The sequence below is a fragment of the Tamandua tetradactyla genome, chromosome 12 (genome assembly GCF_023851605.1).
Source record: "Tamandua tetradactyla isolate mTamTet1 chromosome 12, mTamTet1.pri, whole genome shotgun sequence".
Lineage (NCBI taxonomy): Eukaryota > Metazoa > Chordata > Mammalia > Pilosa > Myrmecophagidae > Tamandua > Tamandua tetradactyla.
Genome location: NC_135338.1, coordinates 24,629,730 through 24,649,753, shown reverse-complemented (window position 1 = coordinate 24,649,753; position 20,024 = coordinate 24,629,730). Strand labels below are relative to the sequence as shown.

Below are 20,024 nucleotides of genomic sequence, written 5' to 3'. Positions count from 1 at the left end.
GTCTTCATGTCCTTGTTTCCATTTTTACTCCTTTCTACCAAGTCCCAGACTTCGGCACCCTTCACCTGCATTGCCAGGATGGTTTGCTAACTAGCCTTCCTACCACTAGACTCCTGCAGCTTCTCTTAGAAACTGCAGTCAGAGTAGACTTTCTAAAACTAACAGCAGTTTTGTCCTTTCTCTTTCAGTGGCTCCTCTTTACCTACCTAACAGTAGTATCCAAATTTCTCTAGCATGGCCCAAGACCTCCCATCATCTGGCCCCTGCCGAGCTTCTAGCTGCATTCCTCACTTCTCCTAAACTGGACATGCCCAGCACTGACTCTTTTCTTTGATTTTGCTCACTTCATTCCCTCAATCCAAGATACTCTTGTTTCCCGTTTCTTAACTCAAAGGACTGCCTTCTCCATCTGATTCCCTGTCTTGAACAAAAAAATAGGATCCTGGCTTTTCTCTTAAAGCACCTAGAATATTATGATTTCTGTTATTTATGTCTGAAGGCCAGGTAACATGTCTTATTTACTTTTTATCTCTCCCAGAGCCTGCCACGGTGCTTCGGTATAACAGATAGACATTAAATGCCTTTCAATTGAACAAAACTGAGGTTGTCCCAGAAAGGTGAAAGAATCAGCTTCATATAGGATAAAGGTGACAATATTCAGTGCTCTACACTAATCTGAAGTTTCTATGGCTAAATAAATGAATGCCTCAAAATGTATGTAGAATGTTCTAATGTTTTAAGTATATGCAATATTTATAATTATGCTGCCACTAGATTTATCTTTGCTTTGGTAAATGAGAGGAAAACATTTGCCTGTATTAGGTATCTCTGGAATTTCTATAATTTAGTTTGATTTATTTATGACATCAAATCTGGGATAGAAATTGATAGATAAAAGTTCTGTAAGCTGTAAAGGAAATTTTGCGTTTTTCTTATAAACTACAATAGCATTTCCCTACAATGCTCTTAGGTACAAAATGTGGATTGGAATATAGGCAGAGCCACATTATAGTGAATTGCAGCTGGTACTTTTGGAAAATAAAGTCTAATGAGAAGGCCTAAAGACAAATCCCATTCGTATAAAAATCTATCCTGCAATCTTTTGCTTTTTTGCAGGACTCTTGCAAATGTGACCAAAAAATGCCTTCAAGTATTCTTGTTTTTTGAAATGGTACTATTTTTTTCTCTTTATTTAAGCACCATTAAATGGCCCCCCATTTCCTCCCATAATGTTCTTTATGTGCATGACAGGAGTTGAGTTCTATTCCATCTCCCAGGTTAGAGTAGTAATCTAAAGGTGGCCAGCAGCTAGCAACAGCAGAACGGCACTGCTGCCTTAAGGCAATGTCCACATCGAACTGTTGCTACAAGTCAACGATTCTTACACACAGGAAGATGCATAGAAAAAAACATTGAATGGTGTCACTTTATATATAGTGAAGCATATATAATTCCTAGAAGCAGGAATTAGAGAGGGACTAGATGATTTTAGACTTACCAAGAAATTTAATTGTGGACCACTCCCCCTTTCAGATCAGCAAGGACTGGAGGTCCTTTTATTGTCAGAGTTTGGCTTCTGTCTGCAGAGCCAGCCTTAGGGTGGTCAGGGAACTAGGAAACAGAACTCTACCAGGCACAGAAAAAGAAGGTTGAAATGATGCCTACCGCTTGAGAGAGAGCCTGAGGCTAGGTTTGGGAAAGAGTTTCTCCTGCAGGACTTCCAAAATGGAGCAAAGGGAGGGAAGGGAAAGCATCAAAAAAATCTGACTGGATTCCTTTGCTCTGAACGACTCTATTCCAGGAACTAGAGCTGACTTCTGGATACCAGATTATAATGAAACCTGTAGTGGAATTTGTTCCATACCTGGAGTGCCTGGAACACTTGTTCTTGTTCTCCTGTAAAAATAAATAGCATATCTCAACATTTTGCCAGTATAACCACAAATATTTAGAAAAGAATTATTAAAGAATTATTGGATATGAGATAAGTGGTCAAACTCTCAACGTTTTGTTGGCATAATGAAACATGTTTTGCAAGCCTAGTAGATTATCGATTATAAAATGTGATACAGTAAGATTAAAATTCTGTATTTTTGAAATTTAGTATCAACTTAATTTCTGTAAAACGTAAGCTCTCCAAACTGTAAGAGCCATAAAAGTGAATTGCATGTAATAACATAATTTATTTTTATTGTCGGTATTACCAGTTACTCAGCAAGGCAGGCTGCTTCAGCTAGGGCAGCCCCCGATATTGTTGCCTCCCCTGTCCCAGGAAATTCTCCTGGGGTTGAGACTTGGGAGAGAAACTAAGTATGCTACTCAGGGGCTTACATAAATAGATGCACTGTTTGGGGGATATTGGCTCTCACAGAGACTTGGGGGATCTTCTGGAATGGATGGATGTCTAGGTTAGAAGAAGTTACCAGTCTCTGCTAGCTTCTTTGCCACCATCTCTATGGCCTTGCAGGGGGTGGAGACACTTGGGAATATTGCAGAATACCACACCCAAGTATTTGTCCACCTTATCACATTTCTCATGATTTAGTGGATTAAAAAGGAGACTGTCAGTTTTTCAGACTATTGCACTCTTTGAAAAAAAAATTCATTTTCTGCTCTCCTGACTTTCTAAATTAATAGCAATATTTAAAATACTTATTTTCTTAACCTCAATGACATACTAAAACATAAACTTAAGTAACTTAATTTTGGCCAAGTCTTTGTTTCTTTAACGCATTTTTCAATAAATATTTTGGAAGTATTGCTGTTTGGATTAAAAAAGAGAGAGAGAATAATATTCTTAGATATTGTCTTCCCAGATAAAAAGTAGAAAGACCTAATTATGATCCACTTTAAGAGGTCTAGCAAATATATCCAGTTCAATTTCTGCAAAGATCTCTCAGAAAGTAAATGTCAAGTTAGTAATTTTCTGAGGAAATAAATGTTCATATAGCTTTCAGCAAAAAGCCTAGTGAATGAAGGTCGGGTTTAATAAAAGTTTTCAAGAGGCTGAGAAATATCAAATAAATGTACTTAAAAGAAAATTAAGTGCAAATTAAAATAAAGTCTGCATTGTCTTTTTTTAAAACAAAAAGATCATAGGTAGCACCATTGTGCAAATAAGAGAAGGAATATAAATGCCTTATAAAGTAAGGTCTTCACTTCTAAAGGACCTAATGTGGCATCACACAAAAGCTTAAGTTTCTATGGCATTTCATTCTTCTAGATTTAAATCGCTAATTTACATTTTAAAGACTAGCCAATTGGAGAACAGAATATTCAATAAGGTCATTGTTTTTGTTTTCCAAACTATGTGGTTATAAAATGTCACCAAAATCATGATCTGGGAGAAGAAAAATAATACATAGAATTTATCAATCCAAACTATCCTGAACATTTAAATCTTTCAAATGTTCTGGGAATAAAACATCAGTGAATCTCATTTTGTTCTTACATATTACATTTTTTGTTCATAACTGACATTCTCAAATTAGGCTCCAGCTAGTAAATGTGTTTCTGATGCAAATGGGCAATAAGAAATCCATGCTTGTTTAATTGTGCTTAGGAAGATTATTGAGAACCAAAGTTTCCTTTTTTCTTTTTGTTTACTTATTTTGCCCCTGCAGAGTAAGCGGACATATGGCACAGGAAGCTGAGGACCTGGAGAGACAAAGCCTTGAAGAATTTGGGATCTGCTAATCTTCAAAAATCCCCTTTATCTTTAAAATTCTATTATTTTTGCTATTTATATAGGGATTCATTTTCTCATCATTGCTAACAGTGATCACAATAGTGAGACTAACCAAACTTGCAAAGCGTTTAAAAAATCCAAGTTATCCTTATTTTGATATTTTAAAAAGCTATTACTCCCAGTGCTTGCCCATGCAAAAGAAAAAAAAAAGCTATTACAAGCTAATGTAAGGCTCAGGAGATTTTTTTTCTTGGTGAAACTATCCTGCCTGAAACTGTAATAGTGGAGATGTGTCATGCACTTGCCAAAACCCATAGAACTACACAACACAAAGAGTGAACCTTAATGTAAACTATGGGCTATGGTTAATACTTATTTATCAATATTGATTCACTGATTGTAGCAAACCTAACATACTAGTGCAAGATGTTAATAGAGAAAACTGTGTGCAGGAGTTGGGGATGGTGAAAGGTTTGGGTGTAAGGATGGGAAAAAGTATGGAAATCTGAACTATCTCTGCACTACTGTTTTTAAAAAAACCTTTTAAAAGCCATTGAGAGCTTATCTAATGTTTCAGCATGTATATTACATGCAAAGGGGCAAGGGAAGAAGTAGAAATAATGTAAACAGTTACCCTTGTAAGATTTTAAATTGTAGTGTGTTTCTGAAGCATTAAACAAGAAAGGAGCAGTGGACTGGAGACATACGAATATAATATAGCAGAAGGCGGACTTCAAAGTGACTAGAACTGATCAATGATTACTTAGGACAAATTACCAAATTGGATGGATTAATTTTTTTCTCGTTTGTTTTTTTTTTAGAAAGTTTAGGTTTTTCTGTTGAAGCCACACTCAAGAATAGTAACTAAAAATACTTTTCCTGTTGAGTGGCACCTGCATCTATCCCTCTGCACCTTATACCTTTTTCTCTCTTCTCTCCTTATTTCTGACTAATGGTTTCCATTTCTACCTCCCTTCCTTACCTTCCCTTTCTCCTGTTTTTGTTGTTGTTTGTTTTATCCTTGTCAATCTTTCTTTCCTAACACATCAGGCTTACCAGAAGCTCTCTTGGTCTTTGTTTAGTCCCACTGAAAGAGCTCAGTGGTTACCATCAAGAAATAACGGATCAATATTACCAAGGAAATTTCTCTATTTCAGCTAATTCTCTGCCCTCCATCTGAAGGAGACTATTTTCTGTGGGAGATAAAGCAATTCTCACATTTGAGTCCCTCAACTTTTTTAACCTAAATTTCAAATCTCCTGGTCAAATTCCTGGAAGAAGTCTCCCTTGAGTTTGAGCTGATAGTTCCTCCAATGGATATAAAGGGGCTTTAAGAGAAATCCTCATAAGAGAGGAACCCTTGCCAAGTCTTCTGTACTTAGGATTGGCTCCTCATAAATCACGTTCTCTAACTTGAGCATTCATCACCATCACTTAGGGGTCTATTAAGAGGCAGAATACAGGGACCCACATACTTTAAGATTTAGTAGAATGGGGTAGGGCCCAAGAATTTGCCTTTCTAACAAGTTTCCAGGTGCTTCTGCTGGGGCTGATGCTCTAGCAGCCACACTTTGAGAACCTTTGGCATAAGGAAACCTAAATATCAAACTTAATGTTTTGCTTGAGCAGACAATCAAAAGTATCATAAAATCTACTTTGAACGTCCTGGATCTAGAAGCTCCGTTGTTGTAAGCAGCCCAGGAGCTGTAGCAGTGATTACTCTGATTTCCAAGTTTGCCGATCTCTTAAGGATCAGCCATATTACTTCCCTTTCCTTGACCCCTATTAACAAGGCAAGAAGGTTAAAAAGAAAGCCAGCTTTGAGCAATTAAACTTTGGTTAATTGGATATATTTTAAATAAGACATATAAACATATATTTTGGGTGTATGGACCAGAATTGAACCCGGGTCTCCCATATGGCAGGTGAGCATTCTACCACTAAACCACCCATATCAAATAAGATATTTCTTGGGAGGTCATGTTTCATTTATCTACACTCTAGGACATAACTTATTAATGGTAATAATACTAGTTTATTGAGCACCTAATATGTCCCAAGCCCTTTGTATACTTTCATTGTTCTACTTTTTGAAACATTGCCCAACACACCGAGCTGTATTTGCTGTTTCTGTTCCATCAGATTTCCTAAGGAATCCCCCAGACACATTTATATTTGACTTTGGCAAGCATTTTATAATGTTTTGGCAGCACATCTTTCCAGTGATTAAAATAATATATAATAAGAAACACAAAAGTGTCTAAACCCCCAGCAGAGGAACATCCAAAGTCCACCTTGGTCAAATGACTTAATATTCACTTTTGAAAAGTTTCCATGGACAGAGACTCCACAGATTTCAGAAAATACCTTCTGTTGTTTATCAATATCTAGTCAATGATGTGTATTTATTTTAAAGTTTGTTTGTTTATTGATTGGTTGATTGTCTGGCATATTTTTATTATTTTAAATCTCTGATTTATTTGTAACTCTCAGAAAAATATAGAATGTTTCACGAATTTGCATGTCATCCTTGTGCAAGGGCCATGCTAATCTTCTCTGTATTGTTCCAATTTTAGTATATGTGCTGCCAGAGCAAGCACATGGCATATTATTTTACACTATACAAAATTCTTCGTGTTCAGTTAAAAATTGTTTTTACCCCAAATCCACTTTTACAACGTAGCTTTCTGTACACTTAAAAACAATTGTCCACATGAAAACTTTGTGTCTGATGTTCCTTTTATCTAGGGTGTGGACAGATGAGTGAAAAATATGGATAAAAAATAAACAAATAATAGGGGGAACAAAGGTTAAAATATATTGAGTAGATGGAAATACTATGTGGTCAATGAGAGGGAGGGGAAAGGGTATGGTATGTATGAGTTTTTTCTTTTTTCTTTTTATTTATTTTTCTGGAGTGATGCGAATATTTTTAAAAAATAATCATGGTGATGAATACACAACTATGTGTTGATATTACGAGCCGTTGATTGTACACCATGTATGGAATGTTCGTATGTTAAGAATGTTTGTGTTTGTATGTTGTTTTGTCAATAAAAATATTTTTTTAAAAAAACAATTGTTCAATAGCTTCCTCATACACTGGAAGATAAGGGTCACCTACTACCATTTTCCTCTTTAGTTTAAATAATCTTGATTTTTTTACTGATTTAAAAAATTAAGTTTAGTGCTTTCATCTCCAGTTCCTCTCTAGGTTCACTTTATTGGGTAGTATTTTGGACAGATTAGTTCAGAGGTCCTTCATGCTATAGGTTCATCTCTGTGCTGTATTCAAGGTGACTCCAATCTGCATTAGATTTATGTTCAGTTTTGGACACATTCTAATCTAGAATCCAAACCTATCTTTCTCCTTCTCTCTCCCCTCTCTCCCTTCTTTCCTTCCTTCTATGTTCTATCTATCTATTCTTCTTTTGGGAGCAATTACTATGTGTCTGGCATTTTGTACTTTTTAATAAAATTTTATTTAATCCTCATAGCAACTCTATGTGGCAGGTCTTCCTGTTTTACAAATGAGGAAACTAAGATTTGAGAAGTTAAGTTCACATAGCCAGTAAGAACAGAGCCAGAATTTCAACCTGTTTGTCTTACTGCAAAACTCATTCTCTATCTGCTGTTAAACTATCTTCCAATTAGTGCATCTTAATGTATATATGTATGATTACATATGTAATCAATTGTAAAATAAAAGTTTAATAAGAACATCTATCAACAGCTAAAGCAAATAACAAAATAATTCCTTAGGTCACCAATTGTGCCCAAACTTGTGGCTTCTTCCCATCTTGTTTGTAGAAATAAAATACCATTGTACACAATGTACATGTTTTGGAATTTCACATTTCTCACTTATCATTCACTTAGCCTTTTGCATTGAAATTCTTCTGATTATTTTTCCTAAAGGGGATCTGATGTTTCTGATATCAAATAATTAACATACTATTTCCTGGTTAGCCATTCTCCCACCAGGGGTTTTTGGATTGTTTACAAGTGTTAACTACAAAACACTACATTCCTACAAATGATTTCCTATTTGAATTATTTCTCTGATACATTTTCCTATAAACCAAGGGGTATAATCGTCTATAGTGTGAATGGCCCAACTTCTTTGCAGAAAGCTCCCCATTACAGTGACCCCATTAATTTTTCTGGCATCCAATGAAAAGCAACTAGTAATTGCTCAATTTATTTTTCTATAATTAATAGTGAGGTTGCTCCTTCAAGTATTTGTCTTCTGGATAAATCTTCTATTCATAGCTTTAAATCATTTGTTAATTGGATCCTTTACAAATTTCCACCAGCTACCTACCTACCTACCTACCTACCTACCTACCTACCTACCTACCTATCTATCTATCTATCTATCTATCTATCTATCTATCTATCATCTATCTGTATATGGCAGATAAAACCTTTATAGATCATCTATTATTCTTTATCCATTCTGTTGGTATGTAACGTATGTATGTATTAAAAATGATTTATTTGGCAGATATTGGTTATTGTTATACAATCAATCAACGTGGACTCTACTTCCCCAGAGCTCCGCACTTCCTTCAGGCCTCTACACAAATGTCTCTTCCTCAGAAAGACTGTCCGGGACCTCCCTGAGTCACTCTGTTCAGCACATTCCAGCCGGTATGATACATCATTTGTTTATACTATCTATCTCACCCCACTAGAATGAAACAGTCCCTGAGATAGGGACTTGATTTTTTCACTGTCTTATCCCCAATACTCAGCACATAGAAGGTGCTCAGTAAATAGTATTGAATAAGTGAATAACACTGCCACTGAAAATTTCTTCTGTTGTTTCAGTGGACAAGAAAAGAGCTTTCCTCTCATTTCAGACAATGATATCATTCTATCTATTCTACTTCTTTTTAGTTAGCTTTAGAATAGTTTAATCTTTTCCCTTCTAAAATTTTTTTGTGGCAAGGCATAAATCTAAATGTAATATGGCCAACATCTTCTAGAATTTTGCTTTGTCTGTGCTCCTATTCGACTCATATTGGATTGGATCTATTTTTACATCTCTAGTACTATATTCTAAACTTTTCACGGTGTTCTGATGGCTATTTAATTATACTATGGCTTAATTGCTTTTTTAATCAGAGAAATTGTGGGTTAACAGAACAATTATGCATTACATACAGGATTCCCGTAACACACCTTATAACTAACACCTTGCATCGGTGTGGTACATTTGTTACAACTGATAAAAGCACATTTTTATGATTCTACTAGTCACTCTAATTTATGGTTTTATGTAGGGTTCACTGTTTGTGTTGTGTAGTTCCATGGATTTTTTTTTAAACCATGGCTTAAGATTTTATATGATCAAGTCCCCTGTATATATTTTTCATCCTCAATAGTTTCCTTAAGATTCTTACCCCAATCTTTTCCACACACTTTTAATAACTTTTCAATAAATTTGAGGTATATCATTAAGATGTTAATTGGTTTTGTACAATATTTATAAATTGACATAGGGGTTTTGTCATCTTTCTCGACTCAAATCTATCTAATCAGGAGAGCCTATTTTCCCTAATTTCAAGTCATCCCTTTTTTCTGTCATTAAAATTGTTTATTCTATTTATGTAGATGCCTTATTACCCCTTACTAAATATTTGATTTTGTCTTGGTGTTAACTATTGAAAAATACATTCTCTTTTTTCAGTGCATTTTTGGTTTATTAATAAAAATCAAGAAACAAAATTATTTTTATGAGTTTGCTTTATAATCTGTGACCTTCCCAAACTTGTTTATAAACTAATATTTTTGATGATTCTCAAATTTTCTAAACATTAGTTGCCATTTGCCAAGAGTGATTTTTTATATCTCATATTTATAGTCTTCATTTCTTTCTCCTATTGCAACTGTAGAATCTCTTAAGTTATATTAAATAGAAATGTTAATGGGAACATTCTTCATTTGTTCTAAGTTTCAAGTAGAATGCTTCTAGAATTCCACCACTAAAATAAAGTTGGTTCTGGTTTAGAATAAATATTCTTTATCATGCTGAAGAACTCATCTCTATTTTGTGGGTCTTTATCGAGAATGAGTATAAAACTTTATCAAGTGTGTTTAAAGTACCATGACTTTTCTGCTCATATTATCTATCTATCTATCTATCTCTATATATTTTTTAACATGGGCAGGCACTGGGAATCGAACCTGGGTCTCTGGCATGGCAGGCAAGAATTCTGCCTGCTGAGCCACTGTGGCCCGTGCTCCTCTTCTATATTTATGTAATTATTTAAATTGACAGTTTCCTTAATTGTAAACTAAGCTTGCAATATTTTGTTTGAGATTCTAAGAATTTAGCATTCATTATATATAAGATTAATCTAGAATTTTCTTTTTTTGTTGTCTGTCAATCTTTACAATCCAGACAAGTTATTTGCTTCATAAAACTACAAAAACAGGGAAGACGCTGAGGCCCCGAGAGGGATCGGCCACGCGGCGCGGCCTCCCGCCAGCTCCCCACCACTTGGCGGGGGACGGGGTGGGGACACGCAGTCCTGGCCAGCGCGTCCCGCCCTCCCAGCGCGCCTCAGCTTTCCCCCGTGCCCCCACCGAGGATGCTGCGGCAGGAGCTGCGCCTTCTCGGGCGGAAGCTGGTCCGGCGGCGGCCTCTGGAGCCGGAGGAGGGGGCTCGGCCTCGCCTGGCCCGTTGCCTCAGCATCTTCGACCTGGTGGCCCTGGGGGTGGGCAGCACCCTCGGGGCGGGCATGTACGTCCTGGCGGGCGAAGTGGCCAAGAGCAGGGCCGGACCCTCGACCACCCTCTGCCTCCTGGTGGCCGGCGTGTCCTCCGTGCTGGCCGGCCTTGGCTACGCGGAGTTCGGCGCCCGCGTGCCGTGCTCGCTCGGCCTATCTCTACAGCTACGTCACGGTGGGCCAGGTGTGGGCCTTCCTCACAGGCTGGAACCTCATCCTCTCCTACGTCATAGCATTTATCTCCTGGCACCCTTAAACAGTTGACTTATTAATCGTCTCCTCATGAAAATAAGCTCTTCAAGAGGAGGTTCTGCTGGTGTCGCCAGGGCCTGGAGCGCCACGTTTGACAGCCTGGTTGGAAACCACATCAGTCGGGTGCTGCAGGGCAGCTTCTCATTGTCCGTGCCCCATGTCCTGGCCGAATACCTGGACTTCTTCGCCCGGGCCTCATTCTGCTCCTTACTGGACTGCTGGCGCTGGGAGCTAGAGAGTCGGCCCTTGTCACCAAAGTGTTCACGAGCTTGAATATTTTGGTTCTCAGCTTTGTCATCATCTCCGGCTTCATTAAGGGGGATTTGCACAACTGGCAGCTCACAGAAGAGGACTACAACATGGCCACACTTGCATCCAATGGCACCCAAAGCTTGGGCTCTCTGGGCTCTGGAGGATTTATGCCTTTTGGGATCAGTGGGATTCTCCGTGGAGCAGCTACCTGTTTCTTTGCATTTGTTGGTTTTGATAGCATTGCCACTACAGGGGAGGAAGCCCTCAGTCCTCAGAGATCCATCCCCTTGGACATCGTGATCTCACTCGTCATCTGCTGTTTGGCGTATTTTGGTGTCTCAGCGGCTCTCACCCTCATGATGCCCTACTACCAGATCCATCCCGAGACCCCCTTGCCAGAGGCTTTTCTCCATGTTGGATGGGCCCCCGCCACATATGCAGTGGCTGCCGGGTCGCTCTGTGCTCTTATGTCCAGCCTCCTGGGCGCCATGTTCCCCATGCCTCGGGTGATCTATGCAGTGGCTGAAGATGGGCTCCTTTTCCGCAGTCTTGCACGGATCCACACCTGCACAAAGACCCCCGTCATAGCCACCGTGATCTCTGGAGCCTTTGCAGCGCTCATGGCGTTCCTCTTTGAGCTTGCTGATCTCGTGGACCTCATGTTGATTGGGACCCTGTTTTCTTACTCCCTGGTGGCCTTCTGCGTCCTCATCCTCAGGTACCAGCCACACCAGAATCTAAGCAAGAGTGAGGAAGTGAAGGTGGACGTACTTGAGATGAACCCTGGACCTGAGGCAAGGCCCTTGGAATCTGTACCTGAAGCCCAAACCTCCAAGATTCTAAGATGTCTATGTAACTCCAACAGCACCCTCCCTACGCCGAAATCCGGCAAAACCGTCAATATTTGTGCCTTACTGCTTGCTGTGCTGCTGCCTGTCCTGTGCCTGATCCTGGCCCAGCGGCCCGAGCGCCTGTTCTCCGGGGACGCACTTTATGCAACAGTGACCGCTGTGCTGCTGGTACTCATTGCTGTGGTCACTTTCGTCATCCAGAGGCAGCCCCAGGACCCCACGCCTCTTCACTTCAAGGTCCCCGCTGTGCCTGCCCTGCCCCTGGTGAGCATCTTCATAAATGTTTACCTGATGATGGAAATGAGCCACAGGACCTGGATCCTCTTTGGAGTCTGGATGGTGATAGGGTTTGCTATCTATTTTGGATATGGGATCCGACACAGCCTGGAGGAGAGTGATCAACAGCCACCAGCCTCAAGTGTTCAGGCCCCTGATGAAAACATTCATGGTTCTGAATTGGTCTAGCCACAAGACAGACGCTGTGGGAAGTCCTCCACCCCCCTGGAGAGTTTCAAGTCGTTGTAGTTCCAGGTCTGTTTTTTGGCGATGAAGAATAGTGCTTCCCCTAAGTATAGAACTGCCATATGACCCAGCAATCTTGCTACTCAGTATATACCCAGAACCGAAAGTAGCGAAGTGAACAAATATTTGCACACCGATGTTCATAGCGCCATCATTCACAGTTGGCAAAAGATGGAAAGAGCCCAAGTGTCCATCAACAGATGAATGGATAAACAAAATGTGGTATATAAAGATGGAATATTCTTCTTTTGTAAGAAGGAATGAAGTTCTGATGGTGCAACAACATGGATGAACCTGGACATTTCTACGTTGAGTGAAATAAGCCAGACGCAAATGGACAAATATGGTATGCGCTCACTAAAATGAGCTAAATTTAATGAGCAAACTTAAGGAGTTAATATTTAGAATGTCGGTTAACAGGAAATGGAATGAGAATAGAGAGTGGGAAAATAATGCTTACTTTGTGCAGGACTTTTTTAAAAGGTTGTAAATGTCTGGCAATGGATAGAGGTGATGGTGGCACATTATTGTGTGTGATTGTGGTTGAAAGGGAAAGTTTAAGTTCGGATTGTTTCACTCGAAGGAGAGCTAGAGGATGATATGGAACTGTGTAACACAGTGAACCCTGCTGTAGATGATGAAAGTGGTTAAGGGTATAAATAAAAGTGTTCCATGAATTAGAAAAAAAAAACAAAAAAAAACCATGTTTTTTCTTTTTGTAATTCTAAACTTAGAAAACATAAAAAGATAGAGACAATTCTGTGAATATCTGAAAAGCTGTCTAGTAAAAGTCAAGACTACATCTTTTCCTATTATGGGAGCTCTTTGATAACTTTTTCTTGTTTTTTCATCTTCTCCATTTCTGATTGTGCTAGTTTTGCCTCTTTACATTTTTTGTTAAAGTCTTTTATTTAATTTAGGTTTTCTAAGTTATAAAAGCAAATAATCTTTCTCAATATTTTTGAGATATACAATCTCTTTGAATATAATCCTTCTCAACATTTTTGCATTCTTTCTATTAGTAGATGTAATTCCTTTTAAGTTTCCAATGTTATCCTTTTCAAATAGCTGTCCCTGTGTTTTGCCACTTTTAGTGTTCTTTCTGAAGAATTAACTATCAGCACTTCAAATTTTAACAATTTCTAGTTTATTTCTTTTGTAAGTTTATTTTTTGCTGTTTTCCTGTGCACCTTCTTTTTTTAAAATTTATTTATTAATTAAAAAAATAAACAAAATAAAACAACATACATAATCAGTAATTCACAATATCATCACTTAGTTGCATAGTCATCATTTCTTAGAACATTTGCATTAATTCAGAAACAGAAATAAAAAGAAAATAGAAAAAGAAATAAAACGAACACAGGAAAGAGAGAAAAAAAAAAGATTATACCTACCATACCCCTTACCCCTTGCTTTCATTGTGTGCCTTCTTTTTATATACTTTTTTCAATTTTTATTGCAGTCACACATATACAACATAAAATTTCCCATTTTAACCACTTTCGAAGGCAAAATTTATGGTAATTACATTTACATGTGCTATCATCACCACCACCTCTGTTCCTTTTTTATATTTAAAAAATTTGCACATAATTCATTTTATGCCTTATTTTTGTTCTCACTAATGTAAGTGTTAGATCTCTGAAATTTCCTCTTGTTTCTTTTAAGGTGCTATCCCACAAGGATCAGGCTACCTGTTACCTTTATGACACTGCGATGCTCACTCACACTCACCTTGCATCAGGCTATGCAAATTATGAGACTTTTTTTTTCAGATTATTAAGTCATTCACTGGAAATGCAGAAAAGTATAAAGAATAAAAAAAAGTACCCCTTAAACACCCCTAACTCCCAAATGGCAGCACTATGGTTCTATCCTATTTTTTAAGGACCCAGACTGACACCAGCCAGGTAGCCCAGAATGACAACAGCCAAATGGGTGGTGTGAAAGCTGGCATGAAGATAAAAAGGAGCCAAGGTTGGACCTTGGCTAATTACGTGGATAACATCATTCAATGACACATACCTGGATTCTTCAGCCTTGGGTGTTGTATCTTTTATTAAATCAGTCTTCTTTTTTGGGGGGGTCTCGTTATCCATCTCTTTGGTTATATTTGCCTCACTTACTTTTGGAGCCAAGGTAGTTTGACGGCATCTTTCATCTTCAAAAATCAGTGTTATGTTTGAGATGGTGACATGTTTTGAGGATCCTTTCAAATCATTGTTACTTTTTGAAGTTCGTAAACACCCATGCTTCAGTATGGTTTCAAGTTTTTCCTTTGAAAACAATTAGCAGCAGCAAATAAGGTCATAGAAGGACATCATACAGAAGCAGATTATGAAACAGTCTCCAATAAGGTAATCATTCATCTCATTCAAATTTACCGAGTGTCCAAGAGCAATAACAACTGGGTGGGACTGGTGTTGCATGGCCAATGGGAAGAGCCGTGGCCAGCACTGCAGGGGCGTCCAGTGTGGGGATGGGGACCTGCCCCCTGCCATCCAGAGTATTTGAAAGCTCATGTTGGCATGTACAGTGATATCATGTCACACAGAAAAAATAGTATTTAATTACTTCTTTTTTTTTTTTTTACATGGGCAGGCACTGGGAATCGAACCTGGGTCCTCGGGCATGGCAGGCAAGCATTCTTACCTGCTGACCCACCGTGGCCCACCCTTAATTACTTCTTGGCTCTGACTTGTTGGTGCAAGAAAGGTTTACTAGAAATGCCTCGCCACCTACTCCCCAATCTGAAGTTGCTTGATTCAAGAGCGTGTAATACATAACCTGGCTTGGGAATTCATAGTAACACCAAAGAGTTAGTTTTTGAAAGCACTTAAAACCTATACCTAAAATCAATACCCCAAACTCCCCTTCTTCCTAATTTCTGCCTACCTCAGAATCTTCCCAGAACTCAGAGCTATCAGGGCAAGTCCCAGTAACACCGTCTCTGGAATGTTCCTCGCATCTGCACCATCTTCCTCCTTTGTCACTACCTAGTCCATCATCTCTATACATTTCCATGAATACAATGTAAGAAGCTCTTTCTTTAAAAGGTAAAACTTCGTCTCCCCCTCACCAACAATGAAAGCAATACATATTTTAGAATATTTTGAAAATCCTCCAAGGTTTAAAGTGAAAGATAGAAAATTATTGCTTGTATAATGCCATGGCCCAGAAATAACTACTCCTATCATACATGTCAGTTTGGGTTTTTTAAATTCATTTATTTATTTTGCATCTGTGTGTTTTGAGATTATAATGCAGTTCTGTAGCCTACCTTTTTCACTTAGCATTTTTATTATAAGCATTTTCTCCATGCTATCAAAAACTGCATGAAACTACATAAAACTTTTCCAATTAAAAATTATCTTTATTGTAAGATCTTATTCTTCATTTTTACTCAATCGTATCATGAGCATTTTTCTAAGTCAAGAAAAAAGTCTTCAAAATTTTAATAGCTATAGAATTTTCATTCATTTAACAAATATTTATTAAATGTTTATGATCTTGCCAGGCTCTGTGGTAGGTCCTGAATATGATGGACATAGCACCTGCCCCTCATGGCTTTACATTTTAACCATTCCCCCGTGTCAATGTATAGTTTGCTTCCATGTTTTCATTATTTCATTATTACAAATATGGTATAAATGTGTTATGATTCACATCTTTGTAGGTAAATCTTCATTCCTAATTCTGATTAATTCCTTAGGAAAGATTCCTAGAAGCAGAATCACTGAGCCAAAGTGCATAAACATGTTTAAGATTTCTGATTAATAAAGATTTCAAGACTTCCGGGTCAAGACGGCAGCTTAACAATGTGTGCGTTTTAATTTGTCCTCCAGAACAACTACTAAATAACCAGAAACAGTACAGAACAGATCCTGGGGCCACGTCACTGACCAGACACACAGCATACCCCAATCTGGACCAGCTGGAGTGGCTGCGAGGACCGCCCCGAACCGTGAGTTCCCAAAGCTGAGAACCGGCCAGCTTCCCAGAGGGGAAAGGAAAGGATTTTACCAGCAGCAGGGACTGGGCACAATCAAACGCCAATTGTGGAATTAATTTACAAATTCTGTCTACTAAAAACAGGCCCCCAGCTTAGGTGAACCTGATCAAAGCGGAGGTTGCTCATTTTTGCCCCGGCGCCAAGGGGGCAGGACTGACAGAAAAAGGGGAAAAAAAGAGAAGGAAACAGAGGTTTTTTGTGGCTGTGTATCTACAAAGTCTTGACTGCCTCTGGATACAGCGGCAGGACTTTTCAGGCTGCAACTGCCCCAGGCATAGGCAGAAGTGAGCTCTTTTGGGGGCTTGTCTGGAGCCTGTACCTTCCCCAGGGGAGGGGTGAACCCCAACTCAGGTGGAATCCCTCCATCAAGGAATTCAGACACCAGGGCTTGGTAATTTGAAGCCATTAAAACCAGCCTACAACCTCTCCTCTGTCTCCACCACACCCTCAGCAGGGAGAGTCTGCCAAAGTTAAAGGTACTGCATCATCTTATGCTGGTGGGACCCGCAGTCAGACAAGCACCACACACAGGGCAGGATAAGAAAAACAGAGTCCAGAGACTTCACAGGAAAGTCTTTCAACCTGCTGGGTCTCACCCTCAGGGAAAATCAACGCAGGTGACTCTTTCCTCCTGACAGGAGGCCAGTTTGGTCTGGGAAAATCTGGCTGGGGTATATAATATCTAAGTAGACCCTCCTAAGTATGTGGGGGGGCTTCCCACAAGCAGGGCAAGAAACAAGAAAACAAGAACTGAAAAATTGTCTTCTATTAAACAAAACTTAAGCTAAAGGTCCAGATAAAGCTGAACGGAATGTCAAAGAACAGAGACAACAAATTCATCCAGCAAGAAAACCCTAGATGAAAGAAGTGAAAGCAATCTCCAGAATAAACTAATTAAGGTAATTAAATGCCTAGATGCCAGCAAAAAATAACAAATCACACTAGGAAAACTGAAGATATGGCCCAGTCAAAGGAACAAACCAACAATTAAAAGGACATACAGCAGCTGAAACAATTAATTCAGAATGTATGAACAGACATGGAAAACCTCATCAAAAACCAAATCAATGAATTGAGGGAGTATATAAAGAAGGCAGAGAATGAACAAAAAGAAGAAATAAAAAAATCTGAAAAAACAAATCACAGAACTTATGGGAATGAAAGACACAGTAGAAGAGATGAAAAAAACAATGGACACCTACAGTGGTAGATTTCGAGAGACAGAACATAGGATTTCAAAACTGGAGGACGGAACATCTGAAATCCAACAAGAAACAGAAAGTATAGGGAAAAAAATGGAAAAATATGAGCAGGGACTCAGGGAATTGAAAGACAATATGAAGCGCACGAATATACGTGTTGTGGGTGTCCCAGAAGGAGAAGAGAAGGGAAAAGAAGGATAAAAACTAATGGAGGAAATTATCACTGAAAATTTCCCAACTCTTATGAAAGACTTAAAATTACAGATCCAAGAAGTGCAGCGTATCCCAAAGAGAATACATCCAAATAGACATACTCCAAGACATTTAATAATCAGAATGTCAGAGGTCAAAGAGAAAGAGAGGGTCTTGAAAGCAGCAACAGAAAAGCAATCCATCACATACAAGGGAAGCCCAATAAGACTATGCGCAGATCTCGCAGCAGAAACCATGGAGGCGAGAAGACAGTGGGATAATATATTTAAATTATTAAAAGAGAAAAACTGCCAACCAAGAATTCTATATCCAGCAAAACTGTCCTTCAAAAACAAGGGAGAAATTAAAACATTTTCAGACAAAAAATCACTGAGAGAATTTGTGACCAAGAGACCAGCTCTGCAAGAAATACTAAAGGGAACACTAGAGACAGATATGAAGACAGAAGAGAGAGGTGTGGAGAAGAGTGCAGAAAGTAAGACTATGAGTAAAGGGAAAAAGAAGGAAAATTAGATATGACATATAAAATCCAGAAGGCAAAATAGTAGAAGGAAGTACTACCCATGCAGTAATAACACTGAATGTTAATGAATTAAACTCTCCAATCAAAAGACATAGTCTGGCAGAATGGATTAAAAAACAGGACCCATCTATATGCTGTCTCTACTCAAAGGACACGAGGCCAAGGACACAAATGGACATTTACACACCAATGTTTATAGAAGCATTATTAACAATTACCAAGAGATGGAAACAGCCAAAATGTCCATCAACAGACAGTTGGCTAAACAAACTGTGACATTTACATAAGATGGAATATTATGCAGCTGTAAAACAGAATAAAGTTATGACGTATGTAATAACATGAATGGACCTTAAGGACATTATGCTGAGTGTGATTAGCCAGAAACAAAAGGACAAATTCTGTATGGTCTCACTGATATGAACTGACATTAGTGAATAAACTTGGAATATTTCCTTGGTAACAGAGACCATCAGGAGATAGAAATAGGGTGAGATATTGGGTAATTGGAGCTGAAGGGATACAGACTGTGCAACAGGACTGAATATAAAAACTCAGAAATGGACAGCACAATACTACCTAACTGTAATGTAATTATGTTAAAACACTGAATGAAGCTGCACATGAGAATGATAGAGGGAGGAGGGCTGAGGATATAAATGAAATCAGAAAGAAAGATGTTAAAGATTGAGATGGTATAATCTAGGAATGCCTAGAGTGTATAATAATAGTGAAATGTACAATGTACAAATTTTAAAAATGTTTTTGCATGAGGAAGAACAAAGGAATGTCATTATTGCAGGGTGCTGAAAATAGATGATAATTAATACTTTAAAATGTCACCTTATGTGTGAGACTAAAGCAAAAAATGTTTGTTACAAAATTTAGATTTTGACTAGAGCATTTCCTAATATAACTCATGTAGATAGTTTGATTGAATGTCATAAGTACTTGGAATCTCAGGTAGGACATGAGATTTTGTTGGTTTGTCCAGAGTGATGCCCCAATGAATCCCAGAGTGATTTGATCAGTGACTGGAAAAGTATTTGCAAGCCCCCTTCGGGGAATGGTGAGAGTGGGGAGAAATTCAACTTCCCCAAGTTGAATTCTTGATATTCTCACAAGCAGTGTGGACAACCAAAGCTATAGGCTGAGCCCCCAGTCTTGGGGTTTGTTCATATGAAACTTAACCCCACAAAGGATAGGTCAAGTGTACTAAAAATTTAGGCCTAAGAGTCACCCCTAAAAGAGCCTCTTTTGTTGCTCAGATGTGGCCTCTCTCTCCAGCCAACATGAAGAGCAGTCTCACCACCCTCCTCCTTTCTGCATGGGACATGACTCCCAGGGGTGTGGACCTTCCTGGCAACGTGGGACAGAGATCCTGGAATGAGCTGAGATTCAGCATCAAGGGACTGAGAAAAACCCTAGAATGAGCTGAGATTCAGCATCAAGGGATTGAGAGAACCTTCTCAACCAAAGGGGGAAGAGTGAAATGAGACTAAGTGTCAGTGGCTGAGAGATTCCAAACAGAGTTGAGAGGTTATCCTGGAGGTTATTCTTATGCATTAAGTAGATATCACCTTGTTGTTCAAGATGTAGCGGAGAGGCTGGAGGGAACTGCCTGAAAATGTAGAGCTGTGTTCCAGTAGCCATGTTTCTTGGTGATTGAACAATGATATAGCTTTCACAGTGAGACTCTGTGAATGTGAAAACCTTGTGTCTGATGCTACTTTTAGCTACTATATCAACAGAAGAGTATAACACATGGA

The 20,024-nt window shown here is 38.7% G+C and overlaps 2 protein-coding genes and 1 non-coding gene across 6 annotated transcripts in view; 1 reads left to right on the top strand and 2 right to left on the bottom strand.

Moving 5' to 3' along the window:
* GARIN2 (golgi associated RAB2 interactor family member 2) overlaps window positions 1–20,024 on the bottom strand; it is a 45,553-nt gene that overhangs the window by 4,222 nt on the left and 21,307 nt on the right. For all 4 annotated transcript variants that reach the window (XR_013160310.1, XM_077122766.1, XM_077122767.1 and 1 more), the window contains 2 exons: window positions 14,331–14,581; window positions 1,865–1,896 (listed from right to left, as the gene is read on the bottom strand). Coding sequence is in view for 3 of the 4 variants with exons in the window: in XM_077122766.1 (XP_076978881.1) it covers window positions 1,865–1,896; window positions 14,331–14,581 (283 nt within the window). In the remaining variant the exon portion in view is untranslated. The remainder of the gene's footprint in view (window positions 1–1,864; window positions 1,897–14,330; window positions 14,582–20,024) is intronic.
* LOC143652910 (U6 spliceosomal RNA) lies at window positions 6,182–6,288 on the bottom strand. The gene has a single exon (XR_013160957.1). It is a non-coding gene; the product is annotated as a U6 spliceosomal RNA (small nuclear RNA).
* On the top strand, window positions 10,288–12,535 carry LOC143651273 (cationic amino acid transporter 3-like). The gene is given in 4 exon segments (XM_077122260.1): window positions 10,288–10,571; window positions 10,573–10,656; window positions 10,731–10,864; window positions 10,867–12,535. Coding segments are annotated over 4 exon segments (1,881 nt in total). The 3' UTR covers window positions 12,246–12,535.